Here is a 25,084-nt window from a genome sequence, read left to right as displayed (position 1 = left end):
ATTGGTTCTCACTGTTACGGTACTACCTCTCTATTCAAGCACGTGCATTAAAGACTCAATTTGGTGGGATCAAATGTCATAGTATTACTAGTTTCTGAGGCTGCTATACAAATCATTGACTGTCTGCTACTATTCACAATTATCAAGTTCCAATCGAGCTCATACTATATTTGAATAATCATTGTATGCTGAAATTGGGAATTAATAATTGCATATCAGTTCTGAGAATTTAGCTTGTTAGTGTAAGTTGTTTATATCTGCTGAATTTTTCAGTACATTGTCAGTACTACATTTGGGCTTTATTTCATTTCTAAATATCAAAAGCATACATTCTCAAAAAAAAAACACATACCAAACATCACATACAGTTATAAGCAAGGTTGTGTGCCAAGTGTTTGACGAAATGTCAAACTATTGTTAGAAAAGAAAATTGATGTTTGGAGGAGCTATAACCAGTCCGGTTTGTTACATCATTGACCAAGAATCCAATTCATAAACCAATCCTCATGAAACTGAATACATAATGCATTGACAAAAAATCCAGTATATCGTACATATACAACAAGTTGATCTATTGTAAAAGTAAACTGCAGATTGGAAATTTAACCACCAGAGCATTGACTAGGAAAATACTTCAGATGTTCAAGAATATATGGTTTTATAAATTAAAAAATGCTCAAGGATATGTATTGCAACATGTAGCTATGCAACAAACATGTTATGTCTATTTTATGATAATCGATTTCATTTCTGTTTGTCACAAAAGATTGAAAATACAAAGAGGTGTGAGATTATTTTCATATATAGATGTGAGATCACATGATAATGCAAGAAATTTGAATGAATCATCTTTCCCTTCAAAGAGTGATGTGTTAACTTAATAAAATTGTGCAAACTTCACAATTTTGTTACATCCATTCAAAAAAATTGTATCAACACAATTTTCAACTTAAACTGAATGATTTTTTTAAACTAAATCATGTTTAAGTCTTATCAAGATTTTTTTTGTCTTGTTGTGTTTGTGGCTTTTGCCTAAATGTCTACAGAATCATCGAACGGTAATCTTGAAGTTTGTAGTTAGTGTACAATGCCTATTGTTATGCTTGATGATATTGGTTATTCAGCACTGTATTAATTGTTTGTATTAAAGTTTGTCACTCTCGAGTAGTTAGATGTGTTGGTTGGTTCATGACCATGTTCCCCATTCAGGTCCTTTAAATATGTTGTATACCACCAAGGAAGGCAATATGATGTAGTCAAATGAATTGTAATCCTTAGCAAAACATTTCTGGTTTTCGGTGCCAACCACCACTGTGACATATGCCATATCTGCCACAGTGCCAACTGCCACTGGCTAGTTTCCATACCCACCACCATGCCAATTGACATGCTTTGTCCTACTTGCCACCGTGTCAGTCGACATGCTTGCCATATGTAATGTTCCGGTTCTTTAGTTGTGCACTTATCACTGACGTATTGGGTTTGTGTCAAGTTGTTCAACGGGGTTATTTGATGTTGCAAATGAGCTCACATTTTATAGGGGAGTCACATGACACTTTCAAATGTTATTTTTGACTTTTGATTTGAGCTGTTATTTTCAATGAAACCCCAATACTAGGGTATGTCGAGACACCAAGACAAGTTTCCGGGTCAGGGGAAAAACGGTCCTCATTTCAGAGATGACAGTGGGATGGCGAGGGGACAGTGGCAAGCGGAGGATGGGATGTTGTATAGTATACACTTAGAACTTGAAATGCCTGTTATGAAATGATGTTTTAGTAGAACATACGAAATTAAAATACTTGAACATAGGAAAATTGAAACATGAACTAGAACCATTAAAAATTCAACATAGTAACATATTACATACCCAATAGTAACATTCAGAAGTCAAAATTCAAATAGAAATTCAAGTACCCATCCCAACAGCATCATGGTTGCAGAATGGCGAAGGTGGGGGTACGCAAGTACGCAAGTACCTGGTGCGGGGATGTCTCGAACACAGGTACTTCGAGGTTTGGGAGGAGGATGTGAGTCTCCATGTTACACTGGTTATTTTTAATTTTCAATTTGAGCTCCAAGATTCTATTCTTGGAGTGAACATCAACTTTTAGTAAGTCACCCAATCAGGTCCATTTATCATTTGTCATCATCAAGATCACTCCCAATGCACTCAAATTTCAATTTTGATGTATTTTGAGCATTGTCGCTAATCAGATGTATTATTGAGCTATATTTAATTAATTTCATTAAGGTTGTCAATTTAATTAGATAGATTTATTAGACACCTCAATGTTACAGCTTGTTCATATTATTGAGCTATATTTAATTGATTTCATTAAGCTTATCATTTTAATTAGATAGATTTATTAGACACCTCAATGTTACAGCTTGTTCAAAAGAGGATTAAGAGTTTCAAATGATGGGATCCTTAAAACTGACTTTATGGGCCTAAAATGTTTTAAAAGTAAATAACATCATTTTTTGGAGTTAAAAGGCTTAATAAATTAATAAGTTGATCTATTTCAATGGATGGGCCTTTAATATTTATTGCTACATTGGGAATTTAAAAGGGGAAATGATTCTTACTGAACTAGTATATACCTATATTTAAAAAAAATCTACGTAAAACACACCAAGAGATATCAAATTTCAAATATATTTTAACAAATTCAATTTTCAATGTATTAAAAAGTATATTATGTTTAGATTATGTATATGTAGTAGCTTTGATTTTTCGAATTTAGTAACATTATATTTTTCTGTTTAGAATTTAGAAACATAAAAATTCTTTTTCATCTTTCTCTATTTTCATATATTGTTTGGAATTCCTGCCTCCAGCAAATGAAGAAGTATCGGAGGTGTAGGAATAAGTCGTGTCCGCAATAGCTAAGGATTTATTTTTTATTTTTTTATTTTGAGTTCTGCACACCATGACAGTCGTCTCTGCTCACAGCCTCCTGGTCTACAAAATCCGTGCCTGTATCCTTGGGAAAGCTCGCAATTTTTTTCTACAAATCGCATCCAAATCACACGCGTTTGAAGCAACTCGCGTCCATATATTTTCAAGCTCATTTGACAACAAAATCGCGATTGTAGGGTCAAGGATTAGTTCGTTTTGTCTGCATTCTTCATCATTTGCGCTCTCCCTGAAAAAAATCCGCCATTTTTACCAAGAAATCTGAAGCTTTTTCAAGCTTTTTTCAGCCAAGGCCGTTTTTTTCAAAACCCTAATTTTTGGGGTTGAAAAATATTTTGTTTGCAAATTCTTGGTGGGTTTTTCGAGAGCTCACCTAGGTTGTCGTCCATTTTTTTTGGGTGCCTCGATTTTTGTGCCTCGATTTTCGAGCCAACGGATCTAAAAAATGACAGGAGATTCCTTCTGGGTTTTTTGAGCTCTCTTTTGGGTCATTCTCTGATTCTTCTGGGTCTTCCGTATTTTTGCCGTGAAGAACGTGCCTTCACAGATTTTCACAGTTTTTCATTGAAAAATGTGCCATGGCATCTCTGACAAATATTCTACTCGAACATAATTCCAAATTCAATGGTCGCAATTATGGAACCTGGAAGCAGCGCATCATCGCAATCTTCGAATATCGAAACACCGATCAACTTGTTCTGGGTGTTAACACAGCGTCCGACTTCTCCGGGTCCTGATCAAGATACATGGGATCTGAACAATCGAGAGGCAGTAATGCTTCTCAAACTATCCGTAGCTGATGACCAGCTTTCTCAGATTCCATCCGGCAAGACAGCTGCCGAAAGCTAAACACATCTAAAAGGTCTTCATGAGACTTCCGACAAGAGCAGAGCCTTCTGAATTTGTTTCTGTTTTTCTGGGTTTGTTGATTTTCTCCTCAAAAATCATTTCAAGTTGTCTGTAATATGCAAGGTTGCGTGAGATTCTGGGTTTTACCGTTTTTTCCACAAAAACGAAGTTTTGTAATTGCAACTTATTTTGAGTCATAGCACTCTTCTGGCAAAGCTTCTTGGTTTCAACATTCTGTAGATCCAGGGAGGGTCTCAGTTATCACAGAATGTTCCGACATCCCTACGTTGACCATTAAGGGAGGGTATTAAGATAATATCTTATACTTTCTATAATAGTCAACTACTTGTCTGTAGTCTGTCTTTCAGTCTAGATAGGAATGTTTCCTATCCCGTCTCTTTTTTCTTCAGTCCAGATAGGAATGTTTCCTATCCTGTCTCTAGTTTTGTTTCTAATTCCGTCTTCAATCTACGTTGTTTCTTTTAGAAACAACGTCCTTGTAATTCTTTATAAGGAACACATTTGTTCCTCTGTTAATTAATCAATCATCCGGAAATCCGTTAATCTGCCAACTCTTCTTGAATCTTGTAACAAAAACATGAGTTTTATTGTATATTTTTTTTAAAATGAATAAAATTGTTTGGATGGTTGAATGCACTTCAATCCTAACCTAAGTATGCTTTTTATTTTAACAAGGCTGTATTATTTTAACATGGTTTTTATGACTAACTGTTATCTCCAAAATTTGCACCCTAATTTGCTTTAAGTCCTGAAACCTTCAGCAATTTTGGAGAAACATTGGATCAACCAGAGGTTGTGGGTAACCTATCTAATTAAGCCTCTTGATTTTAGGTTGGTTCTTGTTTGATATATCTGATATCTCACATATGCTAATGGAGACGTGAAACTTGTATAGAAAAGAGTAAAAATATAAACTTAAAAATGAAAACCTAAAAGATGAAAAATAAGGTGATACACTAGAATTGATAACGCAAAACACTATTATACTTGTAACAAAATGAAAGATTTTGACAAATAATCACAAAACCTAGCTTGAAAGAACTATTAATTCATATCAATATTTTAAGAGAAGGTTAGAATCTAAATACACAAAAAGAAATCAATCACAATCGAATATATCAATAAGAAAACACAACTCAAAACCTATGAAAATAGATATCAGAGATGGACGATGCAAAATGAGACATAATTCAAAAGGGTTATCAATAAAACACAAATGAATAACATCAATCACCACAAAGCATACAACCAAATCCTTTACTCCAAAAGTTGAATCCAATGAAAACTATATTACAATCAAAAGCCCAGATAACAATATCTCTACATAATAGCTCAGAACAAAATAGAAAAAGATGCCAAGAACGAATCTCACATGCACATCTCTTTTCTCTCAAAATCTAGACCCCTTCTCCATAAACAAGAGGGGCATATAACAATATCAAAAACAACACCACCTTCCCACAAAATCAGGAAGTGAGGGTCGAAATTATGAGTTAACCATTTATAAAAATAGCCTAACAGCTTCAAAAATATGTCTCGCACCCCAAACTGAGTCTTGACCACCCATGCATGTAAAAAAGTTCAAGATGACTCTAAAAATGCCAAAAATAGCTCCATAATTGACTCCAAACTCCTGAGTCTGAACTGTGCATCCAAAAATAGTCACTGAATGTTCACCCTCAAACTTAGGCATTTTTATGTCTCAAGTACTCCAAACTAAGTCTTGACCACCCATGCATGTAAAAAAGTCCAAGAAGACTCTAAAAATGCCAAATATAGCTCCATAATTGACTCCAAACTCTTCAATCTGAGTTGCACGTCCAAAAATAGTCACTGAACATTCACCCTTGAACTTAGGCATTTCAAAAAAAACTAACTCCCTCTTAACCTCTTAATCCAACCTCTTTTCCTTTAGAAAATCATCAAGCAAACTCTTTTTTATCTATTTAATTATTATCTAATTGCATGAATTTTATTATTAAATAATTGACTTATAGAATATCAATTATGAAATAATAATTACAATTTTAATACCTATGAAATTAAAATAATAATTAAAGACAAGTTATTTATCTAGGATAATCACAAGTTAAAAATTAATGTTTTAATAAAACATTTCCATCAATTAAAGTTTGCAACTATAAGGCAGACCTGAAATGCTATGAAATAACTTGTAAAAAGGCAAAGTCATCTTTATGTCTTTGATTTATATTGTCATTCGAATGCCTTCGAGGAAAAAACGAGAGGAAGACATTGATAAGGGTTTTCAAAACCTAGCCGCCATGCTGCTATCCTACTAGCTCTCTGCTATTATTCCTTGTTTGGACGCCATGCTTGCTGCATATTTGTTGATCTGCTCGTAGCCGTCATGATCTGAACACCATACTTGCTAGATATTTCTTTATGGGTTTCTGATGTAAGTGTGTGGGTTCCTTCATGTCGTGAGCTTCTTGTGGCCACCACTTTGGACTCCTCTCATTTTGTGGCTACGAGATTCTTTATTTTCCGTTAGTGTTGGTTTTGTTGTAGGTTGCTGTCGTGAGCTACTACTGGGTTGATGTCATGAGTCTATTGATCTCCATGCCATGAAATTATTCTTGCCTTGTTTGTTTCATTTCGGGATTCTTATCCTCACCATTTCTTGGCTCTAGTTGTAACCGTGAACTCCATTTCTGATGCTGATGATTTGATTTTGATTCTGGGCTCTCATGCGGTTTTTTGCTATGACTCTGTTGTTCTTTCTGGGTCTCCTGTCGTGAATCCATTTCCGTCATTACTGATGCTAGCTGACATTATTCTACTGTGAGTTTTTCTTCTATCATAATTTTGGTTTTAGGTCTTTTGCTATGTAAAAGATTTGATGATAAACTACCATGAAATTCAAGCCATGAATACCTAGTTGTATATGGGGTTTTATTGGTTCATTTCCCTGCTGGTTTATGACATGATTTTCTGATGCCTTCCTCCATTTCGTGACTTGTAGATTGGACATTTGTGCAATTGTTGTTGTTCTTTTTTATTACTTCAAATGCTACAAGTTCTGAGACTGCATCTCTCTTCTATGTCGTGAACTCCATTACTGATGTGAGTTTCTTTATCTGTTGTTATTTGCTGTTTGAATAACAAACCAGTATAGAAATTATTTTGTTTTACTAGTATTATTCATACAATCATTCTGTAAGAGACTCATGTTGTGAATTTCACGTTTTCTTCTTGGAACCCTTTTTTAGAATATAATCACTGGATTATCCATATTTCTTCCTCTGTTGATACAAAACTTAGACTGTTTCCTTCATTCAGATTTAATTTTTTTTCTGTTATTGACAGCACTACTATGAAATCCATATCATGATTCATGGTGACATTCTGATTTTTGGATTGTACTTTTCTCACTTTTCCATCTTTAACTCCCCCTGTAGCTTTCATTCTGTTTTCCGATATAAATCTGAAACTTAAGCTTTTATGAAACAAAAGGTTTCAAACCTAATTTAGTTTGTCCCTTTGATGTTTCATTCACTTAACTTAAAATGCATACTATTTTCACCGCAAGGACCCATGTTTAAAAAGATGCACATCCTAATCGCACTTGCAGAATTTATTCTGTTTTCTTCAGTTATTATCAGCAAAAGGTTTCAAATTGAAGTGACTTGTCCTTTTAATACTTTTGCTTTTCGTGATTATCTTCTTTATCCGCTGATGTACTTTATTTTACTGCGATGAGTAGCATGCTAGGACTATGAATGTGAGGTGAAGCGAGGTACCAGCATTGCTTAGATCCATTGGATCTAACCTATCTTTTTTTCATGAATGCAGGAATCAGATGCATGGAAAGGACGAGATTCGGGGCAGCGAACAAATGGACGCGGATGGATGCAACTTGACCAGTCATTATAGGCAATGACTGGTGCCCATGACCTTTCCTCTCTTTATTCTTCTTTCATGTTATTCATTTCAATAGAGTAGGAATATATATCAGTAGATAGAGACTACTCTCACGGTCAAATGTGCGAGAGAATTTTACTTTCAGCATCTTCAATCCACACTTGCAAATATCAATTGTACCATCATACAAAACATTGTATACTATTTGAATATGAATCGGATATTTTTCTCTTTTGCCATTCTACGTATAACTTGAGAGTGATAAACAAATATGCTTTACTTCATTTGAACATGTGTGAAAATTGAGTAACATTAACATTTATATAAGTTTCTCTAACCCTAACAAGTAGTATAGGTTTGTCTATTTGGTTGGCGGCTTCTATGTCTCTTCAGGTCTCTCAAAAAGAAGAGCTATCCATCTAAAAGAGTTTGAAGGATTACATTTCTAAAGAGTTATTAAATGATATTGGGCAAAACTGAAGGACTATCATCCAACTCCGTCCTCTCAGTGCCACTTGAGTTGGATTGTATTTACTTCCAATTTAATATATGACATTGGCCTCTTGCTCATCAAAAAAAAAATGACTTTTTAAATTTATAAACATTATATTTTTAAAATTGAAAACATAGAAAAAAAAAAATTATTAAATTGATAACTATGATTTTACTTTTTATCAACTCTTTTATCTATTTATCTCATTTTTAAATTTTTTTAAAGATACACTTTTATATGTTAGTTCTAATCAACACCTTTATCTATCTTAGATATAAACAATATGAAGTATTATGAAAAAAAAAATTGTTTAAATTACATTGTTATATTCTTTTTAATCGACTACTTATGAATCTATATACTTTGACTTAGTTATTGTTTCAAGTTCGATTCAAAATACAGGTTCGAAGAACAAGTTTGCTAGTATAGAAAATTTTTGGATTTGGTTTTGGGTTCATTTGGGTTTGTTCGTACAAAAACATGTAAAAATTATAAAAAATTGTGTGTGTGTGTGTGTATGAAGCTTAGAAGCATAAGTTAAAAATAGAATGCCAGATTGTACCATAAAATCATACGATTTAAACAACAAAAACACCATAAATTTTAAACTTGTAACCATAGCATCATGAATTGTAATCATACCATCATATATTTCAAGCTCAACACTAGCGATTTCAAAACATTATAATTAAATCATGGTTCATGAATCATAACAGCAAAGTTCAAGTATCATTGTTTCAAGTTCAAGTTTCAACTAATGCATTAAAAATGTATTAATTATTAATCTTCATCATCTTCATCATCTTCTTCTCCTCCTCCTCCTCCTATTTCTTCGGCATTAGTTGACTCGACAATAGAGCTAAGGCCAATGGGATCAACAGCAACAATAATAGTATGGGCATCAAAATCTTCAAAATCTTCAATTGTAAGTCGAGAAGCAAAAACATCCAAATCCACCAACTCTGCATTTACATCCCACCTTTGTCTCCCCTTCTTTGTATTTTCTAGTCTCGTGCGAGAGGAGACACAAATTGTAATGCACAAATACCAAGTTCTCTGTTCTTTTTTATGGCAACCTATGGCACTTCACTGAGCAGATGAAAGAATGCATGGGTTGTGGAACTCAAAAAATTAGAAAGTATGTTGAAAAAACAACTTAAACATCATTCGTAGGGCAAAATTCGCTTGGGTTCGTTGGAAATTCGATTTGGGTGACACAAATTTGCCTTTGGTTGATCCGGGTTGATGTTGCTTTGAACCATGTCCCCGGAAATCAAAACTTGCCTGTATTTCTGTGGTATTGGACCCGAACCACAAATTGGTTCAAACCAATACATGGTTTGGAGGGCAAAGTTGTGAACCCGAGTAACTAAGTATTTAGACATAGCACTCAAAAAAATTTAAGGTAAAACAAATCAAGGCATTATCCAAAAAAATGAGCATCAATAAGGAAACAATGACTATAGCTTTAAATCATAAGTTTTCTTTTGGTTTTTTAAACTGTCAAAATGTATGTTTTTTTAATGTTCTTTTGTACTATCAAAACATTTTTTTTGTTTCTTTTTGGCCTCATCCTATTTTTAATAATTTGTTTCTTGGACACAGATTAGTTTGGTAGATAAGATTCGTGATGTGGTTGTATAGTATTAAATCTTGCCATAATAAAAACGAAAGGAAAAACAAAGCATTCCTGGACGAAAACCCTAAAGGCTTGTGAGGACAAAACACCTTTCAGGCCAAATTCTCTGCATTGTTGAGAGACAAACTAGAGAATATCTTGGTCACAATTGGTGATACTTGTGGAGCTCATTTTAGTTTCGACAATGGCTTATTGCACGAGTTTGTTAGAGACTAACTGAAGAAGAATAAGGGGAAGCATTTGATGTTCATTCATTACTTTTCCAGCCATACATTGCCTAGGAGGGACATGATCTTTCTAAAGTGTGATGTCCCTTACCTAGTTTCAACCCAACTTGCTATCTCTCACAAAGGAAATTTGACTGCTGGACTGAATGAATGGGTACTTGCAGAAATTTATAAAGATATTTGCATTTCCATACCATCAGTTACAAAGATCTTGCACGACATATGAACTCAAGGAAACAATGAGCATAATATACTATTTGAAGTAGAAAACATTTCAATGATAATGAATTGAGTAGATCTTAAAATAGGTGCAAACAATGCCCTGACCTCTTCAATCTGATCCAACAATAATGCTCTGTTCTCTATGCCTTGGACTGATGTGAGCTTCAGCATTGAAGCAACATCCACATCATTTGCTTAATATGGTTGTTTTGTTCTCATGTTAATGCCAAACTCTTTTATCAAACTTTGATTAGTCCTGTGAATATATGCAGCACTAATATTCCAATGAGGCTATGATACTTCCGCAATTCATAATTTGTGGCTATAATTCTTCCTTGGTTATTCGATGGTTGTATGAATATGATAGTTGACTTCTTCAATTTTATACTTATCGGGTTTATTGATCTCGCTTCTAACCTTTGCCAAATACAGATTGTCACCAGCAATCACTAGAATGTCCCCTATAATTTCTGTTGGTGTAAATAAGTATTTACTTATTACACTTATTTAAGTTTACTTAGGTTAATGCATTATTTAATTATTTTGCATTATTTTATTATTATTTTAGGTGAGACACTTAGGAGTTTGTGTACTCTCATTGAGTTACACAACTCTAATTATGCACATGGTGTCTACAACACAGGAGTATGCATCATTCACTGAGTTGTCATGATGACAACATAGTTATCAGCACTCCTCATTTAGCACATGTTGTCTACACCACTGATTTGTGTACTACACCATTGTAGGCTCATCCTCACATCATATGACTTAATCCCGTGCTCAATGGAGGATAACCCATATCTAGTCGACATGTGCCTGGTTGTATGACATATCATGATGCTGACTTCTATGCATTCTAGAAGCTCTCCTGAGGCCTTTATATTCAGGCACTCCTAGTGTACTCTCAACCAGTTATTGAATGAATATTGTCATTTTGATCATACTCTGTTTATTTTGGTCTATTGTATGCTTGTGTTGAGTTCTTTAGTTCTTGGGTGAATTCTGGCCTAAGCCAAATTCTTACATGGTATCAGAGCTCAGGGAGATTCTCATCACGTAGCCGTTCGAGACCGTTCATGCTTCAGCACCTCGACACAAATCCGAAGGATCCGCAGAAATTGGGAGCGTCTAGAGCCAGATCTGACCTCACCGCTGCGTCCGGAGCGTCGATTCGATGAAGATCAATTATAAATTTGCCTATATTTGGTAAAAGTTGATCGTGAGGCAAAAAAAATTTGCAAATCGGAACTTGGAGGCCCCGATTTGCAGATCGAGTATGATCAATTTTGGATCTATTTAATTGAATTTTAGATCTGAATTATTTTTGTTTCTTTGTAATTCTGGTGTATTTTTTTTCAGAATTATTGGGTATTTTCCGGAAGTATTTTCAGGACAGTTGCCCAGTCAAAGAAAAAAAATTTGGCTGAACCGGGCAGTGACACCCTAGTTCGGCTCTATATTTTTGGTTGGTGGAAATTCGGATTAATTGCAGGGTATTTTTATTAACGGGCTCCTAAAATCCGCGAAGTCGTAGCTATCATCTGCGGGCTATTTCCATAACACGCAGGCCGTACAACTGCTAAATTTTCACGAGGTCAAACCCGAGCGGACAATACCGGCTTCGGAAGCTCCCCTCCAATATCTGGCGACAGACATCTTTGTTTGATCCTAGCGCTGATTTCCTTTTATATTGCCTTGGAAACCAAAACCCCACCAATGTGGGACTAAGCACAACAACCTCTGATCATCGCAAAAGGGAAATCCGGCGACGCTGAAGCAATTTCCGACAGTCGGTGAACAAGGGACACGTGGCGTGATTCAACCCACTCACGCGTAAAGCCTCTGTTGGGACACATGGCTGTTGGTGACATGCTCCTCCACATAGTCAAAGAGTTCATGCCACGTGGACAAGTTGTCATGACAAACACTGCGCAGATCCCTACTTGCTGACTCAGTCATTAGTGCCACCTGTCACGGTCCAGTCAGCAATCGTATTGTCCTAGTCAACAGTACACATCACCCTACCACGTCTGCCAATTCTATACATATCTGTACGGTACTGTACTGCCACATAGGCGCTAACGTCATCTAGTGGGCTTGATGTGCGCTGACATCATCAATATAGTATGCTAAATTTGACGCCCGTTTGGACGTCATTCCAAGGCGAAATAGAACTGCTGAGACGGTCGTATGACCATCAAATTTAACCCCATATTTCGCTGATGCAACCCCTCTCCAGATTCATTATGGTTTTTGCAATCCAACTTCAAAAGGCCATAACTCGCACATTCGGACTCCAAATTAGGTGCAATTTTTTTTGAAACTGGGTAAAATTTTCTAAATTTTTTAGTGGTGCAGCTATTTTCTGGTTTTGGTGCACGAATTGTTTAGAAATTGCGTTTTTTGGCGACTACACCCGGATAATCCTGCATTTTGCAACTTCTAACGCTCCGTACGGACACATCTGGAGTCAAAAACAAGTTCCGTTTTTTTTTAAAGTGCATATATTTTCATCTACTTTCCAGATCTAGCATCAGATTGTAGAGTTGTATGGACAAAATTGTCACTTTCAACAATAGGGTCTTTCTTTGCTTTGTAATGCTTCAGAATTGTAGCACATTGTAAAGTTTCAGATTTGTACTCTATTAAGAGGTTGTAACAAAAAAAAATCAGAAGTCCACGAAGGCCAAAATTGGCAAGTGGCCCATTGTAATCACACTACTGATAAAGTGCCCAAAGCATCTATTTTGGGGGGGTTTCTTGATTTAGTGAAAAGGGGGGGTGTTCTTGCTGTTGTGTTCTCTCTTTTCTGCACTTTTCTTTCATTTTCTGCATTATGGGCAACTTTAAGTTTCCTAAATTAACTCCTCATAACTATGCTTTGTGGTCAATCAAAATGTTGTATCACTTAATGCATAATGGAGTTTCACAATATGTAGATGGTACTCTTCCTAAACCAGCAGGTGATAATGTGTTTGCAAGTGATATTTCAAATTGGATAGCCATGGATAGGAAAGCCCTAGGTGATATATGTTTGGGGGTAGATGATAAAATCATGTATCAAATCAAGAAATGTACTACATCCAAAGAAGCTTGGGATACCCTTGAAATCCTATATGGTAAAGTGTCTGAAGAGGATGTGTTCAAAATCGAAGATGAGCTTGTATCCTTAGATCCTAAGTCATATGACTCAATACAGGACTTCATCATCAAGGTGAATGAATTAAGGACAAAGCTTACTGATTGTGGGAGTTCTATCAAAGATGACAGACTAATCTATCTCATTCATAACAAGCTGCCATCGGAGTATTCCACATTTGTATCTTCTTTTAACACCTCAAAGACTACCTTAGGGTCTGCCTACAAGAAAGTCACTTTTGACAAATATGCTAAACTGTTGGATGATGAAGAAAAGAAGTTAAAATCAATATTGATTCTCAAATCACCTCAGTCCAAAGCATTGGTGGCCAATGAGGGTTCTCAAAATTCAGCTGGACAATCTTCAAACAAAGGAAAGGGTAAGAAGAAATGGAAGAAGGATAAATCTGAGGATGCAGAAAAGACAATACCTCAATCCAATCAACAAGGCAAGTCCTCGAATTCCAACAAGAAAGGGGACAACAATAAGGAGAAGAAGAAGTGTGCTTATTGCAAGAAATCGGGTCATGAAGAGCATGACTGTTATCTTAAAAAGATTGATGAATTGACCAACATCATGAAGAAACATAATGTTCCATTGCCTAATGCTTACAAGGAGAAAGGATCATCTTCAGATTCAAAGGGCAAAGGGCAAGCACTCATGGCAAATGCAAACTCTTCAAAGGAATGGATATTTGACTCAAGGGCCTCTTATCACATGGGTTCTTCAAAAGAGGATTTTTCTTCAATGAATCACTCAAAGGTGCCGCACATCTTCATGGGGAATGATAGCAAAATGGAAGTTGAAGGAAAAGAAAACGTGGAGATGGAAAATGGAGAGTTTCAAGAGGTTCTCTATGTTCCAAACCTAGGTTCAAATCTCCTATCAATCTACCAAATCACTCACCTTGGAGATGGACATAGAGTTGAGTTCCTTCCAGACTCAGTAAAGGTGCACAGTCTCAGAGATGATTCCTTGGTTGCAATGGGGAAGTGAATGATCACAAGAGGTTGTACTCTTTCTCTCATTTTGTGCCCAAGTCTCCTTCAAAGGCCTTGTTATCTCAATCAAATTCAAACATGCAACTATGGCATGAGTAGAGTATGGTCATCTTGACTACTGCTATCTGCAGCAACTTTGCAAATACCACATGGTGAAAGGTCTACCTCAAATCAACTTTTCTAAGGGTGAGTGTTCAACAAATTCAATGGATATGCATCCAGAAGGGAAGTTACAAAGAGGGAAGTCTTCAAGAGCAATAGGTGTTCTTCAAATGGTTCACATGGTATTAGCAGGTCCTTTTGCATTCAGCAAGGGTCGCTACATACTCACTTTTGTTGATGACTTTTCAAGGTTCACTTGGGTCTACTTTCTGCATAATAAGAATGAAGTGTTGGACAAATTTCTAGCCTTCAAGACTCATGTAGAACGGAAATCCAGAAAGGCCATCAAAGTACTCCGCAAGGACAATGGAAACATGGATGGGAACAAAAGACTTAAGGACTTTTGCAGACATGAGGGAATTGATCTTCAAACTCCACCAGCATTCAATCCGCATAAGACAGATGTTGCAACTCTGAGGATTAGAACTCTTAAGTCTATGGCAAGTTGCATGATTCATGCCAAGTCTCTCGATCCATCATTAGAAGTCGAAGCAATCTCCACTGCCACTCACATTCTTAATCGTTCTCCTCATCCAGCCTTAGATGGAAAAACTCCTTTTGAGGCATGGTGCGGTAGAAAACCTATAGTGACACACTTCAGAGTCTTCAGTTGTCCTACATGGGCAAAGAGATATTCCAGGGGATGCAAGGCACAGTCATCTCGACCTTGTCCCTTCATTGGTTATGAAGATAGTGTGAAGGCATACAGACTTCTAGATCCAGAGACACATCAGATATTTGTGGAGAAGGATGTACATTTTGAGGAAAGATCTCCAAGCTTGTCCTCTACGCCTCTCCGCACATCATACAGTGTGGAAACTGATAGTGATTTCAATGATAGTGCTTCAACAAATTCAGACATGTGGGGTTATATCGACAATTACAGTGAGAGGTTACTTCATCAGTTCAGTCCGCATGCATACATAGCCACAGTGATAGGTCTAGAACAGCAGGGTACATCCAGTCTTCCAGATACAGGTTCAGTGACAGATTTGGGAGATAGTATTGATGATCTGCCTCTTCTTCTTGATGTAGAATTACCTTCTTCAGTTGTCATGAGGGATCCATCAGACTCTCTTTTTCATTCTCTACATGATCGATCCTCACAGGTTGAAGTGATTGTAGATACTTATGATCACCAGCTGCAGCAGGGTTCTTCATCAGTTGCAGAGACAGACAGTTCTTTGGGACAGGTTCTTAAGCCAGTTGAGCAGGTTTCAGAGACATCACTTATCCATGGGATTCTTTCCACACACAGCAGAAGCGTCTCATTTGTACCCTTGGCATTGTTTCTTCCTAAGGGGAGGAACACCATTTTGCAGTCTTGGATCAGCTTTTCATTGGAGCAGTCACTGTTCGGCATTCTTCTTTGGGGAGGGAGCCTATCCTGTCTCTCTTCCTCTTCTCATCATTCTCTTATGTATATACTCGATGTATGTCATAATGGGGGGTCTTGATTACTCCATCCATCCATGCATCCCTATTTATCTCTCTTTTTGAGGGAGGGTTTTTCCCATGAGGTTTTCCCTCTTTCCCCACTTTATGGGAGATTGCATATCATTATGTACATGGGTACCTAACATGGCCTAGTAGCCGAAACCCATATTGCATTGCATCCTAGATTTCGTAAGCTTAAGGGCATTCCCCTAAGTTGCACTTAAGGGGGGGTGTTGGTGTAAATAAGTATTTACTTATTAGACTTACTTAAGTTTACTTAGGTTAATGCATTATTTTATTATTAGTTTAGGTGAGACACTTAGGAGTTTGTGTACTCTCATTGAGTTACACAACTCTAATTATGCACATGGTGTCTACAACACAGGAGTATGCATCATTCACTGCGTTGTCATGATGACAACACAGTTATCCGCACTCCTCATTTAGCACATGTTGTCTACACCACTGATTTGCGTGCTACACCATTTTAGGCTTATCCTCACATCATCGCACTTAATCTCGTGCTCAATGAAGAATAACCCATATCTGGTGGACATGTGCCTGGTTGTATGACATATCATGATGCTGACTTCTATGCATTCTAGAAGCTCTCCTGAGGCTTTTATATTTAGGCACTCCTAGTGCACTTTCAACTAGTTATTGAATGAATATCGTCATTCTGATCATACTCTGTTTATTTTGGTCTACTGTGTGCTTGTGTTGAGTTCTTTAGTTCTTGGGTGAATTCTGGCCTAAGCCAAATTCTTACAATTTCTTACCTAGAAATTTCTACTCGAACTCAATAAATGTCTGTTTGCTTCCAGTATCTACAAAATTCTTATCTCAGTCTTGAATTCTCAATGAAGGTCCCTTGTTACAGATGATCAATTCCAACCCTACATTCAACCTTCTGCCAAAACTCATAGTACTTCACCCAAACACTACCTGTTATGAATTAAAGACTTTGTGGTTGTGAAGGTACTCCATTTGAATCCTAGAAATGCTAATTTGAATCTGATGCTTCCAGGTATCTCAGAAGTTTCCAGAACAAGATATTAATAGGTTGATAGTTTCCCTAGAGCCTCTCAGCTTCCATTTGTATTAACAATAGCTTATTTGGTGTTTAATACCCCCATGTATATTGGCATAGAGGTGATTGTCTTAAGAAATTAATGGAATGGTGATGAATACTATGGAGCAACGGAGATGAACACTACAAAATGATTTCTGCCTTGACAATATTCAACCAATTAATATTAATTCCGCCAGTGAAAGGTGCCATGTTGACTCTACATGATGTTAGTGCTCATATGAAGTAATACGGCTCTCAAGCCTAAGACACAAACATCTTCCATTGAACCCATAATAACTTCCCTATTCTCCATTTTTTGCTGTTGAAAACATGCTCTATCATTTAATTAGTCTTAACTCTTAATATATGATTGCTGCCATACCCCGTCCTTTTAAAGAGGGGTAAACACTTTGACCTAGAGTTATGAATTTGAGAGGCCACAAATGGGGGACCTCATCCCTAATGAGATTTGAACCTTGATGACAAGAAAAACACAACTAAACCATCACAACATGCCACTATTGGCACTGCCATACCCCATCCTTATGCAAGTTGGCTGGGGGATATTTATATCTTTCATTTGAAATGTCTCCTTTTGTTGCACCCTATATATTATATTATTATATTAATAATATTACATTATATTTTTTTATTTGTTTGTTTATTATTTTAATTTGATTACTTCTATATTTTATTTAATTAGTATTAATTATTTAAATTATAATCATAATTACATTTTATTATTATTTATAAGGATTCAATATTTTAGGGTTTCAAGACTGTCGATAAAGAACACCAGGGATGCAAACTAGTGAAGGCTCTCTGTGGCCTTAAGCAAGCTCCTCGAGCATGTTACATCAAATCAAAATTGACAAGTACTTGGTTGAGGAACCCTTTCAAAAGAGTCATTCGAATCCCAACTTGTATGGCAAGAACACTAGTAGTGACATTTCTACTTGTCATCTATATCGATGACCTGATCATTCTAGCAGTGAGGGACATTTTATTGAATAAATCAAACGCAATTTTTGCAAAGGACTTCTACATTATCATCCTAATGTATAGGTTTGGCAAACACGTGACAATATATTTGTCTCCTAGTCGAAATGTACTAGGAGTTTGCTAGATAAATTCATGATGGCTGATTACAACCCTTCATAATACCTATGAAGAAAGGCCTTAGACTATCAGCCAAATCAACTTCGCCTGGGGTGTATGAGTCAACATCCAGGCAACTAGTGGGCAGCATAATCTATCTTACAACTACTAGACCCGAGCTCAGTTATGCTGTAAGCTATATGTTTCACTTCATGTCAACCCCTGAAAACACTAGGTTGCAGAGAAGCATGTACTGAGATATATGAAAGTGGCACTTAACTTTGGCATTCTGTACAGAGGAAACAACAGTCCTTGGCCGATTGGACTCAGATTGGGCAAGTTCAGATGATACCAGAAGTCTAGTTCTGCATGTCTTCAGTCTTGGTATGGATGCAATCACATGGACCAGTAAGATGCAGTAGGCAGTAGCCCTTTCCTTGATAGAAGCAAAATATCAAAGAACTGTAAATGCGGCACAGGAGGTAGTCTGGCTTTGAAGGATGTTTTTTGATATACAAATGTCAAATGGATGTCCTTCACCCTTGTACTATGACAATCAAGGGGTGCTAAAATTGTGAGAATTCAGTCTTCCACAAGCGTGCACCAAATATGTCAACCTTTATTATCATTCCATCCATAAGCCTGTAGAAGATGAATCAATATATTTGCAGTATGTTCCAACAGAGGATCAGACTGCAAACATCCTCACCAAGTCTCTAAGCCCAAACGAATTTGTAAAATTTAGGGGGCAATTTGGTGTAGATAGAATGACCATTAAGCGAGGGCTTTAAAATATTATTCTATTATTTTATGGCCATTTACAAATATTTGGTTTATTCGGTTAGCTTCTATTTTAGTAGTTTATGTTTGTTTTGTTTAGAAAAACTGTGATGTACTTGCCTATATATGTAAACTTGGTTTTCATTATTGAATCACACAATTACCATTTCAAATTTGTAATGATACTACTCTCCCCATAAGTTATGGCTAGGTGTCTACTGTCAACAGATTAGAGTTCCATTTTTCCTATTGATGTATATGTGGCTATGGATGTTAGCTGGTTCGATTTTTTTACTGAGAATTCCCATTGCAAGTATCTTCTCAAAAAAGGGCAAGACTAACATTTCAAATTTGTCATTTTGAGCCCTTTGTTACACTATATGAGAACTCTTGTCATAGTATTGTCGCCAGTTTCCTTTCTATTCAATCCTTGTTGGATTATCACTTTTTATTTTAAAACATTTTAAACAAAAATATTGACACAAAATAATAAGTCGATTGGATAGAAGTGTCCAGGAATATTTCATTGCCAAAGCTTTTTCAAACAATATGCACTGCAGAATGTAATCTAATCAGCTATATGAAAATTAATGAAAAACAATCCACCATCTGCTATTGAACTGCCTTTGAATTTTTGAAAATGCAGATTTTTTCTCCATTTGTGTCTTTTTAATGTTTTTTAAATGCAATCTTTTCCCTGATTAAATACCAATTTTTTAAAGAAAAATAATGATCATTAAGTTTACAAATGTTTTCACCAAAAGATGTTTTCTGCTATGGTTTATACATTGTATCAATCAACTGGTTAATTGATGTCTGTAAATGTGTCGACTAGACATGGCAAACATGATTATCTTCATTAGATATTTCGACATTTGTTAATAAAAAACATACACGTTATTTGCAGGAAATGGCACCATATGGAAAAACAAAAAGCCAAACTATCAAATATTCCATTACCACAATACATTTCATCATTGCATTAATGTAGATAAAGTAGTTTGGATTAAGTGGCGTCACTTCAAACAAAATAAAAAGGTATAATCTGCAACACTCGTAATAGTAAAAGTTTCTTTCTGGGTGCCCAAACCACAAATCTATTAGTATTAATTGAGGGAGATGCTAACCAGAGAATGCCCGGCACAAGGAGATAAAAGTGCTTCAGAAGAGTCTGGTGCCATTTTCGCCTCTACCTTGGACCAAGTCAAGGATTTTAGATCGAGTACCTGTATTGATTAGACACGTATTACCACAGTCGTAAACACCAATTGATTAGAATTTTTCAAGATCACTTCCACAAAGTGGAAGCATTCATAATTGCATACATATGATGCACCAAACAATGTAACTACATGATTAATCATAGCCAAGTCATTTCAGGCATACTTGAATATCATTTAAGTAGCGTCCATTATGATTCCCACCAAAGATATACAATCTATCTTGCAGTACAGCTGCCGCGTGCTGTCACATTTAATTATGGATACAAAGTTAGTCAATGCATGACATCAAATATTGCCAAATGAAAGAAATCTTGCTACAAAAAATTATTGAGATAATTTCCCAAAAACAGCATATTAATAGCAAGAGCCAACCAAGACCACACCTCATAACGCGCTTTTGGTCGCCGCCCAGACACAGATGGTGCAATCCACTGGTCATAAACATCAACTGATCCCAAACCTTCCAGCACAACATCCTTATCTTGTGTCTCTAAGATACCTCCATTCTCTGTTGCAGTTTCCTTGGGAACAGAAACAGAATTGTCAAGAGGTGAATCTGATTCTTGAGTTGGGTTCTGCGACAAGCAATTAAGAGTTATTAATTGAAGACAATCTAATATTTTTGATTGAAACTTTGAAAAAGCAACCATCAAGAAACATATATATATATATATATATATATAGTCAATTCATTTACATGCCCATTATATACAGTATAAGATTCACTTCAAATACACTTTTCAGTCATATGAATTCCACTATACAGAATACACATTGCATTACAGCAGCATTTTCAATGTCAAAATAGACCATCTAAATTACATTCTCGTAAACTGTTACAAAACGAACAAGCAAAAAACAAATTATTCATATCACTAAGTTACCATGAATTATTCAATTACTTTTCAATATGTTATGGAGAATAATTAATAAGATAAAATAAATTTATTATTGTCCAACGAAAGATCAACAAGAGGGTCCAAGTGTGCTTAAAACAAAGCAGTAAAACGGCATACAACTGGATCACCAAACCGTGTCATCAGGAAACGACAGAACCTTACAATCAAACAAGAGCAAGAAGAAACCACTAAACCAAACAGATCTGCTAATTGCTCAGAGCAACCGGGAAACGAACTGACAGAAAAGCTGCAGCAAATAGATGCATAATGGTTGAAAGAGCACCCTTCCAAGGGTAGGGTAGCAACAAAAAGTATAACCACCTGTTGTCCTCAATTTTGACATCACAAAATTGAGGCAACCCTATGCCTATACTAACAAATATACATGCATGTACAATAAAAGTTCAAAGGTGCACATAAGGAAATGGAGAAGTGCGCATTTTATTGAAATAGCGAAGCCTTCAAATATCTAAAATCAAAATAACATAATGCCTAGACATGTGCCAGACAACAAAAAACATGGTAGATGAAGAGCTAGTTTAAAGGTGCCCGAGAAGATTTTTGTGTGCGCTACAGTACTCAAGCTACATTTTTTAAAAACAATAATGGGTATTGTATAGGCATGGGCCAAGGGATAAAGAGCATGCCTCTAAAAAGATTCAATATTGCTAGTTCACAGACATGGGAGGCAGTTTGAAAGTGCGTACTGGAATTGTACCTAGACACGTATGGAAGTTGAAACCAAACATAATATTTGGGGGTGTGTCAAGAACGAGGTACTCATCAAGATAGGCAGCATAAGTTTGTTTACAAAACTAAATTTTAGCCCCAATGCCTAGATGTGTACCATTGGTAAGGTGTACACCAATATAAAGGACCTTTTTTTCGTGGCAAGTCTAAAATGTATAAGAGGAAGCAAAGTACACAATATGGATAAATGGTATATTTCAAAGGATATTAATGTGTATAAGATCACTAGTGCACTCTTGAAAAGGTATCAGAATCATTACAAAAAAACAAAAGAAAAATGACAATTATTTTTGGCCGACCAAGGTTAGTGAAAAGTGTCCTATTGAATAAGTCCTATTTTTCATCTCAAACATTTAATTATGGTTGACAGTACAGCAAAATGGTCATCAAGGAAAAATATGCAAAGATGCAAATTTCAATGAAGGATTGGTTTAAGAGAAATAAAATCCACAAACGATGTTTTTGTTACATTTTAACATGTCAAAATTGAGTTTTCACAATTTCAAAGTGTTCTATCAGTTTGGTTTTGCAATTCAGGCATAGGGGTGATGGTTAAGTTTCAAAGGTCTTTCAAAAATTTATCAACTCATATACTTCATCCCAATCATCCATAACCTCTTTTGTCTTCAACTCAACTAAAATAGCATTACACTATTTTAGCCATCACCATTTTTTTACAGAAAATCATATTATATATTTAGTTAGTTTTAGTTGTATCCCATATGTATAGTATTCCACTACTTTTAGTGACCTCCAAATTTCAATATAGTAAACTATTTTTAGATTGTCTATCTCATAAATACAAGCGACGTGTTTATTAAAGACAAATTGTAATGATTTTAATCTAAGTTGCCGATTCTGATTCTGATGTTGATGCGGGATTCTAATGCACGGATGTGCGAAAAAAAATTATTTTTTATTTTGGATGCATATTATATATAGACACACACACACTATAATTTACATATGCAAAGAATCGCAAGAAATATACAAAAATAAACCATTCCATAGCATGATACCTCACCATTGATAGTTCAACTTCAAGCTTCACAAACACAAAATGACAAATATACAAAATTGAAATAACTAATTAGTAAATTAATCTAGTTCAAGATTCCAATGCAATTTGAATTACAAAATCAAAACTTAGTTCATGATTCAATGTTGATCAATCAAGAGTCAAAACTCAAGATTCGCTAACCAAATTCAGTCATTTGAAATCATAAGGATTCTCAAAAAAAAATCCACATTCTCATCTCCTTTTGCTGCAAGACTTGCAAATTCAAGATCATTTGAACCAAACATGGTTCCACTTGTGCTAGATGCACGTGACAAGATGCTATCAACATCATCATTTGTGATTGTAGCAAAATCATGTAACATTGCATCCAAGTTTGCACATTGAAGGGCTACATCCCAAAGCTCGGTTGACCCTTTCTTGTATCGATCCTCCTTATGTGACAAAAGATGCAAGTTGGTATGTATATAAACCAAATTCTTAGCTTTCTTTGAGCCCAACCCATTGCACTTCACTGAATGGATATAGGAGTATGTACTCCAATTCCATTCAGCAGCATAAGAGCTTGAAACCTAGATAGTGTTCATAAATTAAACATACAAATGAAAAGAAAATAAAAAAATGTTACACTAAATTGTAGAATATAGACGTTAAACAAAAGCAAAAAACTTACTTGTGAGAGGACCTTGATTGCAAGAGGTTGTAAATGCTTGAATGGTAGACCATAGATGTACCACCATGTGATAGGTCCCATGTCACTTTGGTACTTTAATGCATATGGAGTAAGTTTTGATCTTAGAGAAAATAAGCCAAATTCTAGCCTCACCTTTGTCTGGATTTTATCATCTAGGAAGAGTCTTTGCAAATGTATTAAAGCACCTAGTAGTAACTTCTTCATCAACATATGGTGCAACTCTATCCGGCATAGCAAGTATTTCGTGGCTATAGTACCTTGGAGATAAGGCATATGCAAGGAGGTGCAATGGGGTAGTCATCTTCTCCCAATGATGATGAATGATTGCTTCCACCGTATTACATAAGGCTTCACATGTTGTGGAGTCATTCTCATGTGCTTGTATGGAAAGCTTTACCTTTTCTACCATGGTGTCCATGCCATCATACACATCCCCCAAGCAAGGCGAATCTATATCAGCAAAGCGTAGCATAGTCATGATAGGTTTAGTGAAATCCAATACAAATTGCACAAAAGCCCACTAATTGTCATCCAAGACCAAAGCCTTGACCTTTTGGACTCTCCCTGTATTTGAAGCCTTACATATACCCCATTGGCTAGAAATAAACATTTGACTAAATGCCCCCTGCACCTTGAGGAGTTATCTCATAACAACAGTATGAGAAACAACTCAAGGCTCAACAACCTAAGCAAGTTAACAATATGACAATAAATATTAAGCAACATTATATACAATTTGATAATTGAACATGAATATAGAACTTATTCAAATTAAATAAATAAATGAAACTAACTAATTACAATTTTGAATTTACCTTCAACACCTCCAACTTGGAGATTGATCTGAATATGGATTGTGACATGTGGTGCTTTGTCACAAACATTTGTATATTCTCTCCCTCTTGGTATATTTGCTTCACCCAATCTATTTGGGTGCCGATTCGTTGCATGGCCAAGTTGAGAGAGTGTACGGTCCAAAAAATATGGTTGTACTGACTCTCAACCAAAGCACCTATAACCCAACAGTTTTTGGCATTATCTTTCCACCTAGACCACATTCTCACTATACACCATCTCTATTGCCACAAAGAGAATTCTATAACTGAACTGTAAATCCTTAACTTCTTCACAATCAACCACTCTCAAAAACATTGTCTAGGGGAGATTGCAATCACATTAACCAATGGTCGATTTCTTGTATCTTTCCATCCATCAGACACAATAGTTATATCGGAAGTTCTCCAAGAAGTTTTAATTGGTTGAAGAGCTTTCTCTATAAAAGCCTTTTCTTTTTGCAAAATAGTACGCACCTTTTCATACCCAGGACTCGTGTAATCAATCGGCACTTTAAGGATGGTTGCGACCATTTTCTTCCAAAATGGCGATCTTACCAAGTTGAAATAAAGACCATTGGCATAAAGGCAACGTGCATTGCTTGATGAACAAGCTCTCTTGCCTCCATTATAAATATGTAATCCAACCAACCTCTTTTGCGGGTAATAGCTTCAAATTCATCCTCTTCCTCTCCTGATACAGATACATGCAAGAATGGTTG

General features: G+C 35.9%; 1 protein-coding gene across 2 annotated transcripts in view; it reads right to left on the bottom strand.

The window, feature by feature from the left end:
• Positions 1 to 25,084, bottom strand: part of LOC149540701 (acyl-CoA-binding domain-containing protein 6-like) — an 85,026-nt gene that overhangs the window by 43,823 nt on the left and 16,119 nt on the right. For both annotated transcript variants that reach the window (XM_089801800.1, XM_089801801.1), the window contains 3 exons: positions 20,552 to 20,743; positions 20,332 to 20,409; positions 20,073 to 20,171 (listed from right to left, as the gene is read on the bottom strand). In XM_089801800.1, the coding sequence (XP_089657926.1) occupies positions 20,073 to 20,171; positions 20,332 to 20,409; positions 20,552 to 20,743 (369 nt within the window). The remainder of the gene's footprint in view (positions 1 to 20,072; positions 20,172 to 20,331; positions 20,410 to 20,551; positions 20,744 to 25,084) is intronic.

Source organism: Cupressus sempervirens, chromosome 9, assembly GCF_028749045.1.
Source record: "Cupressus sempervirens isolate cs-2001-9-10 chromosome 9, ASM2874904v1, whole genome shotgun sequence".
Taxonomy (NCBI): Eukaryota; Viridiplantae; Streptophyta; class Pinopsida; order Cupressales; family Cupressaceae; genus Cupressus; species Cupressus sempervirens.
Note: the sequence above shows the minus strand (reverse complement) of the source record. Positions and strands in the feature narration are given on the sequence as shown.